Source organism: Osmerus eperlanus, chromosome 1 (genome assembly GCF_963692335.1).
Source record: "Osmerus eperlanus chromosome 1, fOsmEpe2.1, whole genome shotgun sequence".
Classification (NCBI taxonomy): domain Eukaryota; kingdom Metazoa; phylum Chordata; class Actinopteri; order Osmeriformes; family Osmeridae; genus Osmerus; species Osmerus eperlanus.
The window spans coordinates 20,429,390-20,451,831 of NC_085018.1; the positions used below are offsets into that span (position 1 = coordinate 20,429,390).

Consider the following 22,442-nt stretch of genomic DNA (forward strand, 5'->3'; position numbering starts at 1 on the left):
TGTGGTGGCTAGCTTTTCGGCCTACGACAACATTAATGCACGAGTAGTGAAACCACTTAACATGACATTTTGCATTATCACATAGAATCATCTTTCCAAACTCAACCTGGCCACAGAAACACCAGGTTTTTTCTTGGTCACTGGCCCTTGCAGCACAATCAGAGCCATGTGATTCAGCTGAGGCAAATATTCCAGGTTGTGAGGACAGAGTGGCCATGGTAGATGAAAGCCTTGTGTAAAACTTGCTAACTAACTCTGGCATAATGGCTGTGTCGAAAATGTTCTTGCTTTTCTGGCATATCATACCCCAGAACTCTTCATCAAATAAAATTTGCACAACATGCAAATCCTTTTCTGTCCAAACAACAAAATAGGCAGATTCCAGTTTGCACACCCCAAGTTGAGTTTGCACCTGGTAGAAATACTGGTGGTTTCGGTTAAGTGTCAGTTTCCCTTCACTGTCCTTCTCCAAGTAAGATACACTCTCTAACTTGTCACTTTTCATGCAGAATGAACGTTTCACTTCAATTACACTGACCCCACAACAATCACAAGAAACAAAGCCCAGAACGTGACGTCGGTGAAAACCCTCTATACTAATAGGTGCGTTCGACTTCATGCAGCGCCGGCGGCGCCGCTGCCTTGAAGCTGAGAATGCCATTGGCTGCTTCAAGTCAGCCGGGCTGCAAGCGACGCCGGCGCTGCATGAAGTCGAAAGCACCTAATGATCTCATAGGACTGAGGAGTGTGTTTTTCATGATGTAGCCTATACTTCGGTGTAGAATAATTGATTTCAGGAGTACTTCTGAGTTAGTTAAAAGTTCTGACACAAGTGAGGTGCATGATACCCACCTGCATCAAATTGAGCACCTTTGTCAAAGTTAGTGTGGTTGATGGGGCCCAATAAAGAAATGCATAGCCCAATTTTTTTTAATCAAATTTTGACTAATGACCTTACTTCATATACTGCAAGAGGGCATTGAAGGCAGTCTGAAACAGTAGGCTAAAAGTTGCTAATAAGGGATGGGTCCTTGGCAAGTCATGCCTTTAGTTGTTACAGACCCCAAAATAGATAATAGGTCCCTAGTGGGGAGGGTGGATAACTTTAAGTAAATTGGTGTTGAAATGACCAAGGACCTGACCTGGTTGTGTAACACAGACACTGTGGTGACGAAGACATGGCAGAGACTGTACTACCTCAGACATTTCAGGAAATTAATCGTCTCCCCACATACTCCGTAAACACGTGCACCATCGAAAGCATCCTGACAGGGAAGGTTACGGTCAGCAGAATCATTAAGGATTCAGTAGGCCCTATCCAAGATAACGGCACTATCTTGGATAGGGCCTTAAGGATCTATCCTAAGGCCTTGACATTTTATCCTCAGGCCATCCAGAATCTGAATGAGGATATTGCCAAGGACTGATTGTCGTTCCCCATCACGATGCCATGCCTCCTGTATTGCTCCAGCTAATCTCCAGAAATTCACATAAAAGGCGCTGGGAAACTGTAAAATTGATCAAATGTAGCTGTCTACTGCACACAGACAAACATTGAAGTGAGTAATGTGCGGTCATTTGCGACTTTAGCTTTTACAGAATGCACAATTGTAAACATGTTAGCCTACATGAGCATCCATGAATCAATTTTAGAACATATTTTCGCGAATGTCCCAATGTTTTAAATAAGGATGACAGAGGGAAATTAATTTTAAAAACGCCCCGCGAGACAGCGGGTGCGCAGATATGGCGGGAATAAGAATAGACAGTTGGCATGTCCTTAGTTGTCATCTCACTGCAATTCTGGGTTCCAATAAACTATGCTAATTATTCAAGCAATACACAGCTGGGTTGTTTAGTAAGTTGCTAATGTTAGCTATTCAATACAGGAAAACTAGCGTTCTACAGCTCGGCTACAAATGACCAGAAGGGCACTTCTTTGAATTTCCTAGTAGAGTTTTTGTGAGGTTAGATTTACGTTAGCTTGTCTAGTTAGAGCTATATGGGTTTATAAATGTTCGTTTAGATTGGTTATACACATCACTTCATTTTATAATGTACTGTTTGCTAAGTTACTGTGTTGGTGGTAAATTAGCTAGTCTAATAGTGCGACCGCGCCAGCCACCGGTAATAAGTGAGCTAGCTAGTTAGCCTAGCTACAGTTGAGCTCCAGTATTATTTCTGACTGCTGTATTTGAATGCATCAAAATCAGACTTTCCCAGTTCATTTTAGCTGCTGTACACATTGGTTTTTCTTAGTATACAATGTTTCTCACCGCAACAGGTGTGTAAAATGAATCCAAATGTGTGGAACATAAAGGAAATCCTAAGCCTCCCAACTGGAACTTGGTAGGCAACTACTTATGACAAAATTAGTGTTTAAAACCTAATTTACAGCTGTCGTAGTTACTTAGTTCATATGCAAATACTGAAATCTCTCTCCATTCTCTCTCTCTAAAAATAGTGGAACTAAGAGTCTAAGTAGGAATGGGGCTACCAGTGACTACTCCAGTATATCAGACTCACAGTTTCTGTTCGGATCTCAATTCTGGCCTGAAAACTCACAGGGCACGTCTCAGGAGATACCGTTTTCATCTAGAGCCTCCCAACAAAGTTCACAGGAGGTAGCTCAAATATAGTTTTTTTCTGAGAAGATTTAACATGCATTTTTGTCATTTTAGATTTGCAAGTTATGCACTCAAATAGCCCAGTAACCTGTTGCTATCAATTATGGCAAAACATTTGTCAATGTATCTATCTCATGTATCACCATAGATCACATTAGCTAAAAGTTTATTCAGTCCATGCTTTGATAATTCGACTGTATCCCTCTTTGTAGCACCAATTAAGACAGGGAATCATGTAGATCATAATTTCTCAATGGCATATTGGCATTGTTTCTTTTTAGGCAAGTGATCCAAAAATCTCAATCAACTATCAAACAAAACCATTCCTACTTGAGAGAGACTGCAAGGACAAAATCAGAGTACCAAATTTCCCTACTGGAAAGGTTTTTAGCATTCTGGATCGATTCGAAGAGGACAAGAAAAAGGCAAAAGGAAAAAGGGAAAGGTCTACACTGATATTAATGCTCTTAGTATGAGCAATCCTCCACATTTCCTTTGAATCCTTTCTTCATCAACATATTAACACAACAATGCAAGCATATAACCTGTTCATGTTTTATTTTTTATCAGTGATATCCTTGCCACAGAATGTCTTCAGTTTCGGGAAGACCTTGAAAATGTAAGCAATGACATAACGTAATCTTTTTAGATAATTATGTTCATCTATTAATAAAGCAACCTTTTTTTCCAGATGAAGTGCTCACTTGCTGGCATTGAAGAAAATACAACCATGGGCAAAACAGTCTTATTGGAAGAATTAAAAAATGTGACAAAGACATGTAAGTTTAGGTGTAACTAAGAATTTGGTAACATTCTGATACAGTGATATTCAGTCCATTAAGTGTGAGTTTAGCTCAGTGGTAGAGCATTTGCAGATTAAGAGGGTGCAGGTTCAAATCACCCCACACACACACACCCCGCAATGCATGTTACTAAATTAATTACATTGCATTATTATAATAAAGAGAAAGTACAGCATCTGCAGTAATATTTTACCAACAATGTGACATTCTGATGTCATTATTTATATCTGAAATTATATTGCATTAATTCCTCCAAGCAAAATTAAATTGATATACAATGACAGAGATAGCATTTCTATTTCTATCAACATCTTTAGCATCAACATTAAGCATAAATCTTCTCTCCAGTCTCTAAGGATATTTTCTGACCAGTAGGAAGTGCTCTTGATCAACAAATAAATTGGTCTCACTTCTGTTACTCTTAGGATCCCCACTCTGTCACTTTGTATTAGAAAGGGATCATAAGGATTCACTTTGATGGGTTTGTGGACATTGGGTAATCATTGTTAAAATAGGGTACACTCTCACCTGCATTGTAGTTTACAAACTCAAACCAGTTAAGCCTTTCTACTACAAGTATATGCCTGTAAATTGGAGTTGTGTCATATCTTTGCAGTGCAACAAAATATTTACAGTCTGCAGGATGGCATTGCATCGATTGAGGAAAAGGTATCCAAGGTGAGAAATTGTTAACCTTGTGTGATGTGCATATGTTATGAAGCCATATTTTATCCATAGGCATTTTGTGTAAAAAATCAATTTCATTAGAATCCTTTGATTTCCAAACAAACAATTTTGTTATTTTGTCGTAGACTGGAGTGGCCACCACAGAACTGCATTCCAATGTGGATAACTTGCAGAAAAACCTGGAGGCCTTGAGACAAGAGCAAGGCAGAGACCAAAACATGCTTGAAGAGGCCCTATCCCTACTAGGCACCTTGGTTTCCAAGCATTCAAAGCCGACCCCTGTCATAGTGACCAACAGTATGGTCCAGACATCGCCAAGTCTGGTTGAGAGGCCATTTGAGCTTGAGCAGAGTAGACAGCCTGACTACAGCAAGCATGACCTCACCCAGCCTAACAACAGTCAGCCTGCAGTTCCCTCCAAAGGCCCTTGGGGCAGGAGCATCACAGCTGGCCACAGATTCACTCAAAGAGGCCGCAGGAAGCAGCCTCTCAGGAACAGAAGGCCAGCACTGCTACCACCACAGACCAGGAGCAGGGGCAGAGGATGGGATGAAAACAGCCAACAACCAACAGAAATAATTAAAGATGAATTTGATAAATCACCTGTCAAAGAGCAGGATGTCAGTCTCAAGCCAGAACCTTTGAAACAACACAATAGGGAGACCAAAACTAACAAAGGCAAGGAAGGCTTCCTCAATCCTTTCACCTGGTCCCAGGATAGTAACAGCTCTCTGTGCATCAAAGGGAGTGAGAATCTTGCATGGGAACAGTTGCCAGCTGATCCCACAACTGAGGTCACAGGGAGAGCCAGGGGCTTCTGGCAGCTGTTTGACATAAGTTGTGATTCTGACTAATGTAGTGAGTGATGGTCATGCCCAATCCATTAACCCTTGGGGGTTGTTTAACTTAACAAAATAAATGGCAAAATTGTTTTAACTTGCTGTAATAAACCACTGTTCATTAAATTCTCACTTCAGTTTTATTGAGTGTGAATGAATTAATATGTGACTTTGTTAGTCTATATATTATTTAAATGTTATATAGTGTTTTTAAGTGTTATACAATTATTTGTATGCAGCAAATGGTTTGGGCGATGACAGAAATGTATAGTTTTTTTTATTTTTTATTTAACCACTTTTTTACTTTTAATTTGTTGAAAAAGTAGTTTGTCTCAAAAGCACATGATCCCACTCTTCACCATAAAACAACTTGCTGCATGTTAGGATGGGTAGCTTTAAATAGCAGTCAGGGAGGAGATTCTTACTTCATACTAGAAACAATCCAGCACATGCCAAAGCCCACTCACATGTCAGCATCGGCACCTGTTTATGTTATTCATACAGTATGTGTGTGTATGTATTAACTTTATTGCATTAATTCGGTCTGAGGAGAAGTATGTGTAGCTTTATTGGAAAGAGAAATATTATAACAAGTATCTTTAAAAGTATACTTGTGTTCTTGCACATTCTTTCAAATAAAATGTGCCCTTTACTGGGACCCATATGAATGTTATGATATCTATTCATTCACCCATAACTATTTCCACTTGTACCAGGACATCCACATTTCTCAAATTGTAATAGAGACAAACAGTTCAACTGTATAGAAAACTAAAAGCAGCCAATATTTACAACCTGTTTTTTCCATTAGCCCACCAAATTAAATGGTTATTTTTAAAATATCACATTTGAAATGTGAAAGTAATTATAAAGTGTTTTTTGTACATTGCCTCATTACTTTCAGGGCTTCCACATCAGTTATCTAAACACAAACAACACAAAGAGCAGCACTATGTTGACTCCTGGCCCAGAGACAATTGCTTACTCAAATTCCAAAGAAAGTTTGATTTGTCTGAGATGTCACTCTGTGACCAAGTCAACAGGTGGGGACATGAGTCCTCTAGGGTTGAGGTTTGCCACCAAGCAAACATCATAGCTGTCATGCATCAGAACACTGCGGCGCACAACTGTCCAACGGTTCTCCCATGGGTTCAGCTCTAGGATGTCCTTTGTTATGTTGTCATGACGATCTGGGGAGATCATTATGGAGAAATCACTAAAGGCTACAGTACAACAGGTTTAAATGTCTGACCAAAATATTTGTAAAAATATGTGTAACACTAATCATGTTTACCTGCTCCCTTGTAATATCCACACATGTATAGCTTGCCCCCCACCACACCAGCATTGGAACCATTGGTGCGCAAGGACAATTGGGGAGAGGGCAAAGTCGGTCCATCTCTCCAGAAGTCTCCATCAGGGTTGTAGATCTCAACAGCATCAAGGCAGCGACGTGATTGGCCACAATCCACTCCTTCACATCCAATACCCCCTGTCAGAGAAAATCTGGGTGATCACTGATGATTTTTTCACAATGACATGAAATCATGAAGACTAAATAACATGTTGTTGTGGCACAACAGTGTTCACTATCAGAAAAAACAAATGTGTGTTGTGCTGTAGTGTTTTCATCATCATACTGAGGTCTGGTCTGTTCGTCTCACCTAACACATAGATTTCCCCATTAAGAGCCACAGCACTGCAACGATATTTGGAGAACTTCATGGGACCTAGCTCAGTCCACTTGTTTGATTCTGGGTCATACTCCAGCATCCGGTTACTTAAGCGGTCAGGCTCGTCATCCATTCGGTAGGACTACCACAGGGAAGACATGACAGATAGTAACAGGTGCAAAGGTAGGGAGAAAACATTGGATTCATTTACCTATCCACCACTTAGTCATTTTTCCCAATAAAGTATTCAGAAAAGTCTGAAATGGCCTCTATATACAGTACATCTGCTACTTCTACTGTGTAAACAATAAATGTAACAACAGACATACCTGTGGGGTTCGACCACCCAGCACATAAAGACGACCTTTCATTCTGACGACACTGTGATATGCCAACGGTAGAGGCAATGGGGCAGCACTTCGCCAGGGTCCACCCTTTAAGGACCAGCGCTCCACACAGTTAGTGATGAGGTATTGGTTCTTCAGCTTCATCTGCCCCCCTAACAGGTACAGAGTGTCACCCAGCGAACCCAGAGCATATGAGTCACGATACTCTGCTGAGCTCAGGTGTTCCCAGCTACCTTGAGTATCAACCTGATAACTGGGGAGGAAACACACCACCATGGAGAAACACAGATCGGACAAATTCAAGGGTTAGTAGTCTCCACATTATTACCCTGACAGTAGTTGATCCAGATAATCTTAACAAAACTCAGTGTAACAGATATAATACATACAGTTAGTTATTTAACTGATATATAAAACAATCAAATAAAAAAGCTGCCTACCTGAAAATCTCAACATTTCTGTCTTTCTGTCTTGCCATTTTGCGTGCACCTGCCTCTCCGGCCACTATGATGTCATTTCCCTCAGTGACAACACCTGCACACACATAACCCAGAGCCTCTCCATAGCGTGGAGATGTGATGTAGTGGGTGCGGCCTGTGGAAGGAGCGTAGCAAAAACTATATTCAGCATAGCTGCCGTATCGAGACCTGATCCCTCCGCCCTCATTGCCGATACAAAGCAGCAGGTCTGTCGTCTCCATGCCGTAGCGAAGCTTCAGGCGTCTAGGAGCCGCTGACGGGTGCATCCCTGTGACCTCCAGAGCCTCCTCTAGCATCTCCATGCACTCTGCATTGGCCAACAGGGATGTATTCCTCTTCATCGCCTCCCTCAGGTAGTCAGGGCTCACTAGTGGTAGACGGACCTTTCGAAGGAGCTCTGGGAGATGCCGGCTCCTTCCATCAACCTCTCCAGAAACGTCATGACGGACCCAGCGCAGCACCACATCCAGGATGGTCTCCTCACGTGAAATGTTGAGGTCATCAGAGCTCAGCAGCTTCCCCAGCTGGTGAGCTTCCAGGTCCAGCACCTCCTCATTCTGGCACACCCGCACAAAGTGCTGCCGCAGGTAACACTGGGCGTGGTCACCAAGCTGCTCTGCTCCCAGGTCACGGGCATAGTAATACACTCCAAGACAGTTGGAGGCATCCATGTTCTCTCTCATGTGAAGTTGGCAGCGGGAAAACACTTCATCCATTTGCAAGAGAAAGGCAGCGATGGAGACCCCTTGTACATTGTCATTGGAGAGAGGCAGCTCAGAGCAGTACATGTAGTTCAAAAGAAGACCAAGACTGTCTGCAGGGGTGTCACGCAGAATAACCTCTCTGTTGTTGCACTCACGCAGTCCACAGGTGAACATAACACGGAAGTAGGGGCTAAATGCGGACAGTACAAGACGATGGCAAGGAAAGCTGATGCCCTCGGCAACCAGCACAACATCTGTCAGCATCTCTGTCTCCCTCATCTTCCTCAGCTGGTCCAGGAGTACCAGGCCATGTTTTTCCCGGAGATCCATTTTGCTCCCTATTTAGCAGCAATATTCTTATGAAACTGCAGAAGGAAATACAACATCACTGTACAAAGTGTCAAAGTCCAAAAATCTATGTATTTAATGGTTTTTGATATCTGAAATAAACAGGAACTAAAACAAAAGGTAAATACTTAAAGTGGTTTAAAAAGTTTTGTTTAATCTTCTCTGTTCTTTTTATGTTTGTATTTCTAAATGATTCAGCAAAAGCACAGAGAAAAACAACACCAAACCACTTCCCAGTGGTGCAACATGGGATCCCTCCTTTGAAGTGCTATTTACCCACCATGCATTTTACCATTGATCAACCAAGCCAAGCCAATGTCCCTGAGCTGAGCTCACCACTTCCTACCGTTCAGTGGGAATTCTTCTGTTTTATGTACCCTAAGGAGACTGGTAGATTCTCTCTCCAAGCTACAGTCGTTGTTGATATATGGAAAAGTATTAGATAGACAGAGGAGCCTAGCTTACCCCAGTGACTCAGAATGTTTACCCTCCCTTACCGGCCTTGGACAACTGCGCAACTAACCTTAAAATAGACCATGCTGTGCCTAATGATAAGTGGGTCAGAGAAAGGGTGAAGCAAAGAGAAGCAAATCTCCTCTTTTTTTCTGGGAGTTTTCACTAAACACAAAATGTGTTTTGTTTACACAGACAGAGTTTGTATTTCTCAAGCCTAAGAAACCAGTGAAAGTATTTTGTCCTTAAGTTCAGGGTGGCTCAATCACGTGTGTCTGGAATGGTACTGAAACATGCTGCATGTTGGAATCAAATTTCCTCAACTCACTTAAAGGTTTTATATATTTGCTGGTAAACAGTCCTACAAAGATGGTTTCTCCAACAATGTTACTCTTCTATAATATATTTTAGTACAAATGTAACCAATAAAAAAATGTGCACATAAAATAGTGTGAATTAAACAATGACCCTGATGAACCCACTAGGAAAGTAAGAAGACGTCAGAAGGAGAAACAATACTTAACAGCAGCAGATGCACGAACGCTTCACTGACTGGTTATAGAAATTAGGAGACACACCTATTGACTTCTAAAAAAACTGGCACATAAAAAAAACCTGGTTTCTCATTTTCCATGCTCTGTGTCTGCAATATGGTTTTGCCTTCCATAAGCAATAATTTTCATGACTCAGTAGAATTTCTTGACTGTGTAAGTTATTGAATACCTCCCTTCTGTGTGGACATGCCTGAACTGTTGAATTCTGCAGCAGGGTACATTGACTATGAGTTCACACAAATCTCAAGACCTAGTTCACATCACTAATGAGTCGTAACGACGACGACATATTCCACGATGAGGTTGCTTCCCCCCCCCCCAAATGTCCCCTGTAACTTCCTGTGTTACCCTACTGTGGTTAGACATTAGATAATGCATCCTGCTCGCCTTCAATCACACACACATAGAAACACACACATAAAAGATGAAGACAGACAGCGTGGTAGTGGTGACTGCTGTTTCCAGACGGACAGTGCAGACAGTGATATCCAAACCTCTGAGATACACTTTGTGTAACCCATTTTAGAGGAGCAAGAGCCAAAGGGGGTACTTGGACAGTGAAAGAAGAAATAACATCTTGCTTCTCAGAACACATACAGAAAACGCTCGTTTGGATAACTTGGTATGGCTGGGCAGAGAGAAATGAGATACAGAGTTCAGAGGGGCATCATCGATGAAGAGAGATTGGAGGAGTTGGCTCAGAGGATTGACTACTCTAACATTAATCCTTCCCTGACTGAGCGCCTGAAAAACAATTTTAGGTAAGGCAAACAAAGGGTGCAATATTTCATAAAGATGAGCATTTTAATCTTCTCTTTTTTTATCTGTCTTTTCCTAAATCAGCATGTTTTATGTTTGTCCCTGGCTCTTCCAACCCCTTCAGATGCACAACAACCAAACTGAAGAGAGCTGTGGTGGGCTGTCTGCCTATACTTTACTGGCTGCCCAGATACTCTATCTTTGATTATGGCATGGCTGACCTCATCTCTGGTATCAGTGTGGGCATCATGCATCTACCTCAAGGTAAAATCCAGATCAAAATGGACTAATACAATAAAATCATTTAGATTCACCTACACTGTGGTGGGACAGTTCATGTTTCTACAGCATGTACTTCAATGTTACAGGGATGGCATATGCGCTACTGGCCTCCTTGCCCCCAGTGTTTGGACTTTATTCATCGCTTTATCCTACTTTGGTCTACTTATTCTTTGGGACATCCCGTCATAACTCAATTGGTAAGAGGACAAAATAATAATAAGTACTTATTGTTTTTTTTCATATAGAATTAAATTAAAACATTGGTTTATTATACGGTTCACTATATGAGGTAACAGTTTATACTAAAAATCCACATGCATTTTAAAGCACCTGTAGATAGTTGAATAACTCCTTTTTGGTTTCTTTCCAGGCACATTTACAGTGGTCAGCATTATGGTGGGCAGTGTGACAGAGAGATTAGCTCCAGACATGAATTTCTTGATCATGAATGGTACCAACGTTAGTGCGGAGGTGGACATCACTGCCCGGGACGCCTATAGGGTTCAGGTAGCAGCTACAGTCACTCTCTTGGGAGGACTTATACAGGTCTGTCAACAGAACAGCTCTCAATCAGTTCACGCTTACAGAAACAATCACACCAAGTGATACAATTGTTCTGGTAAAGGTAATGGCAGTAAATTCTTTTTGTCTTTTTCTAGGTGGTACTGGGTTTAGTGAAGTTTGGCTTTGTGGGGACCTACTTGTCCGAGCCATTGGTGCGGGCCTACACAACTGCAGCTGCTTTTCATGCGGTAGTTGCACAAATTAAGAGCTTAATTGGGGTGTCAGCGACACGTCACGTAGGGCCCTTCTCACTGGTTTACGTGAGTAATTTAAACTAAAAGCAAATGAATACATGGGCAAATTTACAATTGATGTAAATGCAAGTGTTGTGATCATGAATGTCTCTCGCCCATAGACTCTGGTGGATGTGTGCTCCCTGCTACCTCAGACCCACCTTCCCACTCTACTGGTCAGTGCTGTATCCATCGTGTTTCTCATCGCTGCCAAGGAGCTCCACTCCCTGCTCGGCCCAAGACTTCCTGTACCCATCCCAGTGGAACTCATAGCAGTCAGTCTTTATTTCTGTCTCCTTGTGCAATTCAGCTATGTCAGCAAACACCTTTCAGTCACAAACAGCAGATACATGGTATTAATGACTAATAAGTAGGTACACTCTGCATATGATTAACTAGGTCTTAACTTTCCTTCGCCAAATGATTGTCAAATTCTTCAAGTTTTCTGTTTGTTCTGAGAGAAGTGTGTTGTGTTTAGATTGTGGTGGCAACGTTGATATCATCCAATACCAACTTAAATGGCAACTACACTGTCTCAGTAGTGGGTGAAATTCCTAGCGGGTGAGTACACAGAGTAATGGTTTAGTTCGACATATTTTACACATAAGTGTATGTGTGTGTGCGCTTACAGGTGTGCAAATGTTTTTGTCTGTGTGTGAATGACATCATACCTTTACCACAACCCTTTTACCATCCTTTGTTCATTACAGCCTCAGTCCACCAAGCATACCAGATTACAGCCTTTTTGGAGAGGTTGTTGTGGATGCTTTTGCCATGGCGATGGTGGGATATGCCATCTCCATCTCACTAGGGAAGACGTTTGCTATAAAACACGGCTACAAAGTGGACAGCAACCAGGTGACCATGATCTCACAACACCCCTCCACAACACACTACACCAGACGGTATCCTAACATGTTTTATCATACTATAGCATATCATACCATTCTGTAGAGGAGAGTAGTTTGTGTCAACGCCTGGCTGTGTTGTCTATGCTCTCTCCCTGTTGAAGGAACTGGTGGCGTTAGGTCTCAGTAATGGAATAGGAGCCTTCTTCCAATGCTTCTCTGTCTCCGCCTCTATGTCACGCAGTCTCATCCAGGACAGCACTGGAGGTAAAACACAGGTAAGAACAAAAGAAGAACACCATAGTCACACAGTCAGTTATTTTGAACGTAAAATGTGTAAAGACAAAATTGACATTTAGTGTTCCTTTTTATACCAAGTGTATCTTTTCTGCAGATTGCTGGATTAGTCTCTTCTGTTATAGTACTGGTAACCATACTGAAACTTGGACCACTCTTCCAAGAACTGCCCAAGGTACTATCTTAGTTACTCTGTGTGCTTGAAGAGGACTTGTTTTGCAAGTCTGTTGATATAAATATGGTGGAAGAGAATGTTACTGATGGACCCATGTGTTTATTTTTTTTTCAGGCAACACTTGCAGCTTTAGTCTTAGTAAACCTAAAGAGCATGTTTAAGCAATATTATGACATTATAACTCTCTGGAAGACGAACAAAGTTGATCTGGTGAGATGATTACACAATTTTGTACACATTTGACACTGTTTCACAAACTTTACCTGAGACATGATGTAATTAAAGTGAAGTCATATAATTAAACAATGACAAGTACACTTTGCCTTTTTCCCAGGTGCTATGGTTATTCACCTGGACAGCCACAATGCTGTTCAATCTTGACATGGGCCTTGCTTTTTCCATTGCCTTTGCTTTACTAACAGTGATCTTAAGAACCCAACTGTAAGAGATTTCTTCAAAGCTACACATCACACTCATTTCAATGATCCTGTGAGAATAGAGAGAAAGCAAAATCATAAATTGACATGTGCATCACTGTTTGGTAGACTATTCTTGATCACATTATGGTAAGCATTCTAATTATAAATCAACTTTCAGTCCAAGGTATTCTGTTCTGGGGCATGTTCCAGGAACAGAGCTGTACTTGGATATGGAGACCAACAGAGAGGTGAGATCAGTGGACATGAATTGTGACACTTGGTGTACTACACCAGGAAGATTAAACAAGGTTGTTTTTGTTCTGTGCCAGGTGAGAGAAGTAACTGGAATCACAATCTTCCGCTCGTCTGCCACGGTGTACTTTGCCAATGCTGAACTTTACCTGGAGGCTCTCAAACAAAAGGTTGTATTATTATAAAACTATCACAAAACCCTCAGATTGTTCATTTATAAACCCCTTCTCCCAAACTCCAAACAATCTTTCAATACCTTGAACTTACTTCATTGTCACAGTCTCAAATGTGGATTATGTGATTCAAACTACACCCAACAATTGTGCCTGTATATATTTAGAGCGGACTGGACATCAGCAAGATTGTAATCTACAAGAGGAGACAAGAAGCTAAGCAGAGACGTAGACAGAAGAGAGCTGAGAGAAGAGCTCAACGTGAAGCCAAGAAACAGGTGAGATACTGTGTTCTGTACCAAACATTTACTGGAACCTGCACTTTGCAAATTACTATGTGTGGTATGGGATAACTTGCAACAACATGTTTTAGTCAAACCTACAGTAGGTTATTGTTTGAAAGTGGATGACAGTGTTATCTTTATAGTCAGTCACACCCTTGTGTTCTGCAGGTTAAGGTGATAGCAGCTAAACAGGGTGCTATAGGGCCAGTGTTTTCAGTGGAGGAAGAGGTGGCTCAATGGACGGACACAAATGTGGATGCAGAGTCCCAACAGCAGTATCGAGGGCGGGGAAATGGCACTGTGTTTGTCATGCCCACTACACCTCTGACACCTGAGAGCCACTGCAGCTGGGAATACCTCAAAAGCGGGGATCCAGACACCACAACTCTGGGGTCAGTGTCTGAACTGCAGGACGGGGACACCACAACTCTGGGCTCCAGTAGTGAGGATACCCTGAGCCGTGACCTGGAGAGAGTCTCTCTGGGCTCTCTGGGAAAGTGGTCTTGGGATATTCACTCCATTATACTGGACCTCTCAGCATCCAACTTCATAGACACAGTGGCTATCAAGACCATGCAAAATGTGAGTAAGAGATAAAAGTAGAGTGGAGTTTAGAAGCATACCATTAGACTAGACAAGATCTCACACCTATGTCTTGTCTGTTGACAGATATTCCGTGACTTTGGTGAGATTGATGTTGATGTCTACATGGCTGGGTGTCAGGGTAAGAGAATATTTATTTTGTAGATCATTCACTGTAAGTTCATTATGAGCTAATCATTTGGAACTGTACCCATCTTGTGCTTCTAACTACCTTTTCTGTGCAGCCTCTGTTGTGGAGCAGCTGGAGCAGGGGGGATTCTTCTCTAAGTCCATCACCAAAGGACTTCTGTTTGCCACAATCCACGATGCAGTGTTGCACTGTCTAGATCATCATGGAGCATCACCATTGTCCAGATACGAGGATTCAGTGGTGTGTGATTTCCTTCAAATACACACATTCTGCAAATATCCAACATGGTTAAATCATACTGTATAACCTATTTACCTCTCTCATTGCAGAATATGCAGAGCAGCACAAAACTATGAAGATTCTGACCTGCATGCAATATGGATGTGTGGAAGGACATTGTCACATGACCGTTATTTATTGTAAAATATATTTTGCATACTTCATGTATGATGATTTCACCACTCGGAAAATGTAAATTGAGTAGGAGAGTTATAGTTTCAAGTGATGACAATTCTTAGGGCAGGATCCTAACTATGTTGTACTACAAAGTATTTCCGCATTAATGTTAAAATGTTTACTTTAGGTCGTTGAAGTCAATGTCAAAAGTAAACTGTTAAAATGTATTAGTATGATTGTCACATTTTCCTTCATAACTACACTTCAACAAGACATTTCTCTGACTATCAGAAAATTAAGAATACTTTATTTGTAACACAGGAAAGTGATTCAGTGCATTTTCAAACAAACAAGGTACACAATATACTGGTAAACAATAAATATACTGCACATTCAATGCTGGTTAAAGTACTTTACGTAATGTTTAAAAATAGGTAATAAATAAAATAAATAAAGCAATGCCATTTACAGTGCTATGACAAAACTAGTGCTTAAACAACTTTTGGTGATTAAACAATTCACTTCAAGGTAATTACACTAGAACAGTACCATGAATATTTTTGCTACTTGTGCAGCTCACACATGCAATATTTATCAAGACATTAATTATCAACCTCCCCTTCCCAAATGTAAGTAGGGAGGGACATTGTGCATTCATGTAAAAATGGTATGGAATAATCACTCAGAAACCATAAACATAAGGTAACACAACCCATACATTAAAATCAAAAGAACAATTATCTTTACAATTGCATAAACCCAAAGTGACCTCAGTCCCTGAATGTTTACATATTTACTGGTCGCAAGGGGTGTAATGATACAAGTTGTGCACAGGACAAGTTATGTAGTAGTGGAGGTAGGGAAGTTTTAGGAATGACGGGCCAGGAAATAGTCTTTCTTTTTTGGTTTCTAGGCTACAAGTCCTGGTGTGTATCAGTGTGCCGTTCAGGGCTTGACTCCGCCCCCTCGTCCTCATTCTCCAGCTGTGACACCAGCTGCTGGAAGCGAGCCTGGCGCTGGTAGTCTGGATCAATGTTGATCCAGTTATTGGCGACCCACTTAGTGCCACGGGTGACCACACAGCCACCATGTAGAGAGTATTCATCCTGCTCCCCCACCCATCCTAGGAGGAAAATGAAGTACAGTTACAATGTACTTGTGCCATCTAATGTGAGTGACACCGAATATAGACCCTACGGGCCAGTACATGTAGTTAAAAATACGTTTTCAAACGACACTCTGAAACACCAGAGGTGTTTAATTGGTACTGTGTGTTTTATGCATACAGTACAAGTTCCCTAAAGCGCAGGATGGAGGATTATACCTCTTCCGTCAGAAAGGTAGTTGTACCAGAACACTGCTGTCCCTTTCGTAGGTGTCACCCTCAGATTACTCTTGTCACAGTTTTTTCTGGTGTCCAGAAGGTCCACATCATTCTGGATCAGAGACTAAAACACAAACACTGTACAGTAGGGCACAAAAAGATATACTCCTAATACAGACAAACACTCATGCACATATGATATACCACTGACATGAACACTATGTACACACTCATACAGACACACGTGTACAAAATTACGCACCACTTCATCATAGGTCCTGTTGTCTGCCACAGGGAATGCGGTCTCCCCGCCTCCCTCAACAGAGTTCAAGTAGAAGAGAACTGTGATGTACCTGGGTGTACAACACAGATTTGATTCGTACAAACACGCAGACACACACACACGCACAGACAAATAACCCCACAAAATGGACACTTAAGCATCGAGGCCCATCCAAATGAACTAGAAACCTTTTTCACAAGAGAAAATTCAGATGCTATAACAAGATTTTATCTCAACATAAGATTTTCACCCTGCACCCTGACCATGACCTCTAGGCACCTGTTGTCCACCAGCTTACATGCAGGTGGCAGCACGCAAAGTCAGTCAAAACAGAGGATCAACTGTATGTTTTGTACATGAATTCCACAAATTATTCTGCATGATCACAATAAGGAGTTTCAGGAGTCATATGGATGTTCCTTAAAGTCACAAACAATCCCAGACAGACACATTCACATTTACATTTAGCAGACGCTCTTATCCAGAGTGACTTACAGTAAGTACAGGGACATTCCCCCCGAGGCAAGTAGGGTGAAGTGCCTTGCCTCGGGGACACAACGTCATTTGACACAGCCAGGAATCAAACTGGCAACCTTCAGATTACTAGCCCGATTCCCTAACCGCTCAGCCACCTGACTCCCTCCATTCACGTACTGTATGGAGGCCTAGCAAGTCGGATGCAGTCAAAGTTGAAGTAGTCAAAAAAGACTCAAACCTGTCATCGTCTTAAACCCCTCTCACCTGCATGAGGTCTCAAAAGGAGTGGATGTGTTGGCTGCAAGGCGGGTATGAGTGCAGGCGGTTTCTGGATAGACAGGTCCACTGTCGTGATGGGCATGGTAGTGACCCCCCTGCTCATATCGCACCACCTGGAGGGGCTCACTCAGATCCACCAGTGCAGGGGGAAGCCGAGTGAGACGTGTTACCCTTCACAGAGGGAGGAAGAGGAATAAAACGTCAGATTATATGTATCTTGGTTGTTAAAACGTAACAGTAAACGTCATGCACACCCATGTCAGTGAGTAATATGCATATTCTCTTTATAGGAGTCACACTGTGTTTTGTGTGGGTTTTTCACCTTTTCTTGAGATCTTGGAGGACCTGGTGTGCCCCCTGACCTTGGTACAGCCAGGTGTGTCTGCTGTTCCTCACCAACTGGCTGCTCTTCAGCCCACGCTGCTGCAGGAAACGCTGGAATGCATCACTGCTCAGTTGCCTGAACTCTTCCAGGCTCAGCAAACCTACGCAACAAAGGGAGGCATCAACGCAACCCTTCTGAATGTGGTCGTTTTTCAAATAGTTTATACATGGTGACTGAGAAATCCTCATTCTAAGTTTAAGAGCTGGAATGCTTCCATTAACATGTGCGGTGTCTTACCATTATTGTCCTTGTCAGCTTTAAGTCCAGTATAAATCTCACGCAGATTCTCTGGTGTTAGCCAGATCCCATCCCGCACCCGTGAATGGGTCAATATCTGTGTGAAGACCAGAAATAAATGAAAGAGTGGTTATGGTTTCTCACATTTATTTAATTTTTTTATGTAATAAAATGTAAATGAACAAACACAATACCTCCTGGAGTTGCAGCTGACCATCCTGATTCAGATCCAGGAGGTTGAAGATCTCCTCTGCGCTGAGGTTGAGCTGCTCTGTCAGTTCCTCCTGGCCCTCTGGCACCATCACCTGGCTCTCCATTAGGCCTTTCAGCTGAGCAAGTTGCATCACCACACGACACTCCTCTTCAGACAAGAAGTTTGGAATTTCTGCACACAACCAAGGATGAGAAAGTGGAGAGTGAGGAAGAACTGAATCCAGTACGACGCCATGCAGGGTGGGGGGTTCAGGGGGTGGGGGGTTAAGAGTCACCCCCCACACTCTTCATGAAGAGTTTGAAATAATTATAGTCATTATTAATAATTACATTATAATTTTTTGGGATCATGATCTTTTTGGGTAGAACACAGTTGGTGTGACTGATACTGATTATGTCATGCTAATGTGAAAATGTAAGGGACATGTAAATAAATTGTGAAATAATTAAAAACATGATCTTTATGCAATGTAGTGAAGGAAACTATATGACAACAATAATGTTGAATGTAACTGGCTCCTCTAACAATACAACTGGCCCCATCCAGTTGAAATGGTTAGAACCTGCACTGTCCTCATGCCCAACTCACATAGGCCCATACTGATATTTCCATTTAATTATTGGCTTTGTTGAACAAGACTACAATGCCAAGGTGAGATATGTGGAAAAACAACTCTTACCAAACAGCAGTGGTTTAAGGCTCAGTGTTCGCATCTCATGGACTTTGTTTGGCAGCAGTGAAACTTTCTGGACATGTCCAACCTGAGATATATAAGGCATCCATAATAAAGGTGCAATAAATTATACATTTCTGGAGCTGTGACAAAAATCCAAGTTCAACTTTCACAACAATGTCTCACCCTTATCCCTTCAATCCGTGGAAGATACATGTGATGTAAAAACTCTGATCCAGGTTGCTGAACCTGAGACTCCGGGAGTTTATGATTATTGGTCCCGCTTGCCGCATTCCGAGTCGGAACGACCATTTCTCCTGGGCCATTGTTATAGTGCACGTAAAGAAGTAGGGCTATGACATTAATGATGTATACATGAAAAAATACCATCACCACCATGAAGTACGATCGGGAGCATACGCTACTCTTTTGCAAGGGGTTTCGCTGGCGTGGACGGGGAGGAACGGTTGGACTTGGCGGTGGAGCAGTCTCAGTGGCTTCATCGTCCCCGCTTCCTTGAGACTCAATCATCTTTAACTTGATAAGATGAAACAGAAAGAAATCAATAGCCATTCTGATCATGTGTAAGTACCACAATAAGGACTTCCCTCATCCCTGCAAGTCAGTGTTGTCTTGCTGAATGAGGAGGGCTCAAAGTTACCGCATGACTGGACACAGTTTAACTCACTCAGCCTCTGCCGAAGCTAGTTTGGCTAGCTAGCTATCTCAATAAGTCATTGGATAGCAAGCCGACAAAACAAGCAAAGTGTATCTCTGCTACACATTCAATTGTTGGGTTAAAGAGACGGCATTGTGCCTGCAAGCTTACTTTAGCTAGCTAGCTGGTTCCAACGCAGACTCATCACATCACATCATCACACAGCACACTCTGACTACAGTACCACGGCAATGCAGATAACCGCAGCACCAAGCGTCTCTTGTTTACCATGCAGTTTCAGACAGGACTGCGCAGACTTCCAAAATATAGGAGACAGGTCATTTTAAAACTTGTAACGATCGCCAGCAAAAGTAATTATATTTCAATATATCTGTATAGATTAATATACGACGCAAAATTCCTGACAGAAAATCTCAGAGCCGCTTTCGAAGACAACACTATCTCATGTTTTGCCCTACTACGCAGCATCGCGTAGCCACCTCAAACTATCGCGCTGACAGCAAGCAGACAACTTCAGCAAACTCGTACAATGCTGACCTCTGGTGGCCTCTTGGGTGTATCCCAAATGGACAAGAAGAAAAAAGCATGGATGCCGCTCGAACAAGAAGCCTAGATTCCCTTATTATTAGGTCGGTGGTAGATTCAGAGCTATTGAAAAATATCAATACATTTTCAATTGATCTGAGTAGATTGAGATAGAGGCAATGCGACTTTCTGTGCGAGCAGTGTTCGAATTACTGAGGGGGTTGGGGGTGGGGGGTTTGACCCCCATAATTAAGACTTATACCCCCCCCCCAAAGAGGTAAAAATTGAACCATCTCACTTCTCTGAGAAGTGTCCAACTGCAGACCTCTCTCCTCAGGCCCCTCTCATCCAGGTGTAGCTGCAGGCTATCATACATGCAGACATACAGATCAGTCAGATTCTGATTAATAAAAGTCACGTTTTTAACTTCACCAGAAGTTCTAGACATGGCCTTGCCGTGGTAGTTATGCAGGTTACCTATCTTTACAAGTGTGCTTACTGTGGCGCTGATGTTATCTTTGAAGTGTTTGGCTTGCGTGGTTTTGTTAAACACGTATGATGAACGCAAATTAAGTGAACGGAAAAAAAACAGAATTTGAAATTAAGATATTTTAGGTAGAATGGATTTACACAGATCAACCAAAGGTTAAATCCCTTTAACAGATCAAATATGTAGCCTACCACAAAGTGTTAGATATGATGCAGTGGGCTCAATCTGTGTTTGCATCCAAGAGAACACCAGCTGCTCCCTTAAGTGCTTTAATGACATCTAGCGAGTTGCAGCAGTTTGTCACCGTCACTTTCAGTAAAAGTATCATCTAAGTTCCATTAATAAATACAATCCATTCATACTTCTAAAGGAACAGACTGTACCAAATACCCTGCAACACCATTAATTAATAGATATTAGATAATAGATATATAGAAAGTATATTCTAAATTACACTTAATCACACTTACACATCCTCTATTGATGGACCTGGACCTCAAAGCATTATATGGGTTTCTTGGAGTTTCCATTTATAAGAGAAGTATAACATCATTACAGTTACATTAAATAATTTCAAAATAACATTCTGGAGAAAAGACAACAGTTAGGTCCATTGTTAGGTTCAGAAGCTTAATGCCACACAAAAGCATTCACCCAGTTTTGAAGTTTGTGTTTCGGATGCTACAGTATATAGCTAGATGCTGAAAGGTATGTCAAATACTTAACAGTTGAGTCTATATGCATTTGTCAACAATCTCTATAGTGCTTGGGCATTAATGGGCAAGAGGCTATATTTATTTTAAGTCCAAATAAGATCATAAAGACAAGCCTAAGATATTGAGTATCACATTTTTATTGTAACATCATCACACAGAGGGCCACAAGAGAATACTTTTAACACTCAGACCCCTTTTGGAAATAGTGTCATCTTTCCTTGGAAGAAATATGGGGCGCAGAAGCATAATAGGTCTTAAATTAGCATCAACTGATCTCTTGTTCAAATGCTTAGAAAATACTTGAAACAATGTCATCCATCAAGGTCATTTTGAAGACTCAGACTTGCCTTTTCAGATTCACACTCTGGGCATTGTATATTTATGAGTTTCAACATATATGTCATGTTATGCCAGGTTGCTTTGCGTTGTCTTGTCCAAAGAATTTCACTGCCCAGTCTGACCCTGTGTTGTTCTGTGCATCTGACAATAAAAGACTTGAACTTGAACATAGAGACATTTTCATCAATCTACATGACATTTAGAAAAAATAATAATATGCAATTGACAAGGTCAAACTGTTTTTTTCCCCAAAGCTCTGGAGTGTTTTATCTTAACATCCCTTAAGCCAAATCTATAAATGGCTTGGCATTGTTCCCTGAGGCTCAAGTCGATGTTGTCAATGCTTGTTGTTTCCAGAGGAGAGTATGACATCAGTGGTGATATTCAGTTGAGATGGGGGGGAGACATACATGACCAAAAGAAGATGAATTACATGACCAAAACAGGAAAGCTGAATGCTGAGTGAACAGAAATGTCTCTATATAAGAAGAAGGCTAAGACTCCTCCTAGAACAGAGCAGGCACGCTGCAACGGTGAGTAAGACTTCTTGTGATATTCCCACTGACCAAGGAGATTTATCTTTGTAACTAGTAGCATTCATTGTCGTTTCATTGTCCTTTGTATTATTTTTACTTGATTGTGCAAACACCTATAGTATGACTAATATTATACATGCAGTCAGCACAATATTGTAGATTCACAATATAATAATTTGGCAAGATTTGTATTGACATTGTATTGACTTTTATGCAGTAGTTCAACATCCAATACCAACTGCATTACTTGGCCATAAAGAAGGTAATAATCAACATCAAACATTTTTTTTACATGCAAATATTTGATTGATGTGTTTAACATTTAATGATCACATGTGGAGTGATGTGGAGGGATG

General features: G+C 41.5%; 4 protein-coding genes across 11 annotated transcripts; 2 read left to right on the forward strand and 2 right to left on the reverse strand.

Moving 5' to 3' along the window:
- The first annotated feature begins 1,743 nt into the window (after nt 1-1,743).
- On the forward strand, nt 1,744-5,618 carry LOC134026517 (interactor of HORMAD1 protein 1). Of its 2 annotated transcripts, none has more exons than XM_062469356.1 (8): nt 1,744-1,858; nt 2,285-2,349; nt 2,465-2,624; nt 2,909-3,072; nt 3,198-3,246; nt 3,319-3,406; nt 4,047-4,108; nt 4,243-5,618. In XM_062469356.1, exons 1-8 carry the CDS (start codon nt 1,775-1,777, stop codon nt 4,969-4,971), a joined length of 1,401 nt encoding a protein of 466 aa, XP_062325340.1. In that variant the 5' UTR covers nt 1,744-1,774; the 3' UTR covers nt 4,972-5,618. The 2 variants fall into 2 exon arrangements, with proteins under 2 accessions (XP_062325340.1, XP_062325349.1); XM_062469365.1 differs by lacking the exon at nt 1,744-1,858 and adding an exon at nt 1,907-2,066 and having other exon boundaries at nt 2,284-2,349.
- On the reverse strand, nt 5,229-9,012 carry kbtbd12 (kelch repeat and BTB (POZ) domain containing 12). 3 transcript variants are annotated; one of them, XM_062469327.1, is made up of 6 exons: nt 8,854-9,012; nt 7,417-8,524; nt 6,959-7,229; nt 6,621-6,771; nt 6,251-6,448; nt 5,229-6,146 (listed from the first exon to the last, which is right to left on the reverse strand). In XM_062469327.1, exons 2-6 carry the CDS (start codon nt 8,487-8,489, stop codon nt 5,977-5,979), a joined length of 1,863 nt encoding a protein of 620 aa, XP_062325311.1. In that variant the 5' UTR covers nt 8,490-8,524; nt 8,854-9,012; the 3' UTR covers nt 5,229-5,976. The 3 variants fall into 3 exon arrangements, with proteins under 3 accessions (XP_062325311.1, XP_062325321.1, XP_062325330.1); XM_062469337.1 differs by having other exon boundaries at nt 8,844-9,005; XM_062469346.1 differs by having other exon boundaries at nt 8,788-9,005.
- A 1,126-nt stretch (nt 9,013-10,138) lies between these two features.
- On the forward strand, nt 10,139-14,919 carry slc26a6l (solute carrier family 26 member 6, like). The gene is made up of 19 exons (XM_062476328.1): nt 10,139-10,275; nt 10,398-10,537; nt 10,642-10,752; nt 10,926-11,101; nt 11,215-11,379; nt 11,475-11,627; nt 11,831-11,913; nt 12,063-12,210; nt 12,365-12,478; nt 12,595-12,672; nt 12,787-12,882; nt 13,007-13,113; nt 13,270-13,339; nt 13,421-13,513; nt 13,684-13,794; nt 13,969-14,382; nt 14,470-14,524; nt 14,628-14,773; nt 14,863-14,919. Exons 1-19 carry the CDS (start codon nt 10,139-10,141, stop codon nt 14,887-14,889), a joined length of 2,424 nt encoding a protein of 807 aa, XP_062332312.1. The 3' UTR covers nt 14,890-14,919.
- A 295-nt stretch (nt 14,920-15,214) lies between these two features.
- p4htmb (prolyl 4-hydroxylase, transmembrane b) lies at nt 15,215-19,967 on the reverse strand. 5 transcript variants are annotated; one of them, XM_062469388.1, is made up of 10 exons: nt 19,748-19,963; nt 18,988-19,338; nt 18,808-18,889; nt 18,109-18,299; nt 17,915-18,011; nt 17,615-17,777; nt 17,278-17,463; nt 16,516-16,606; nt 16,254-16,377; nt 15,215-16,052 (listed from the first exon to the last, which is right to left on the reverse strand). In XM_062469388.1, exons 1-10 carry the CDS (start codon nt 19,748-19,750, stop codon nt 15,844-15,846), a joined length of 1,497 nt encoding a protein of 498 aa, XP_062325372.1. In that variant the 5' UTR covers nt 19,751-19,963; the 3' UTR covers nt 15,215-15,843. The 5 variants fall into 5 exon arrangements, with proteins under 5 accessions (XP_062325372.1, XP_062325389.1, XP_062325380.1 ...); XM_062469405.1 differs by having other exon boundaries at nt 19,704-19,963; XM_062469396.1 differs by having other exon boundaries at nt 19,631-19,963.
- Nucleotides 19,968-22,442: the final 2,475 nt, after the last annotated feature.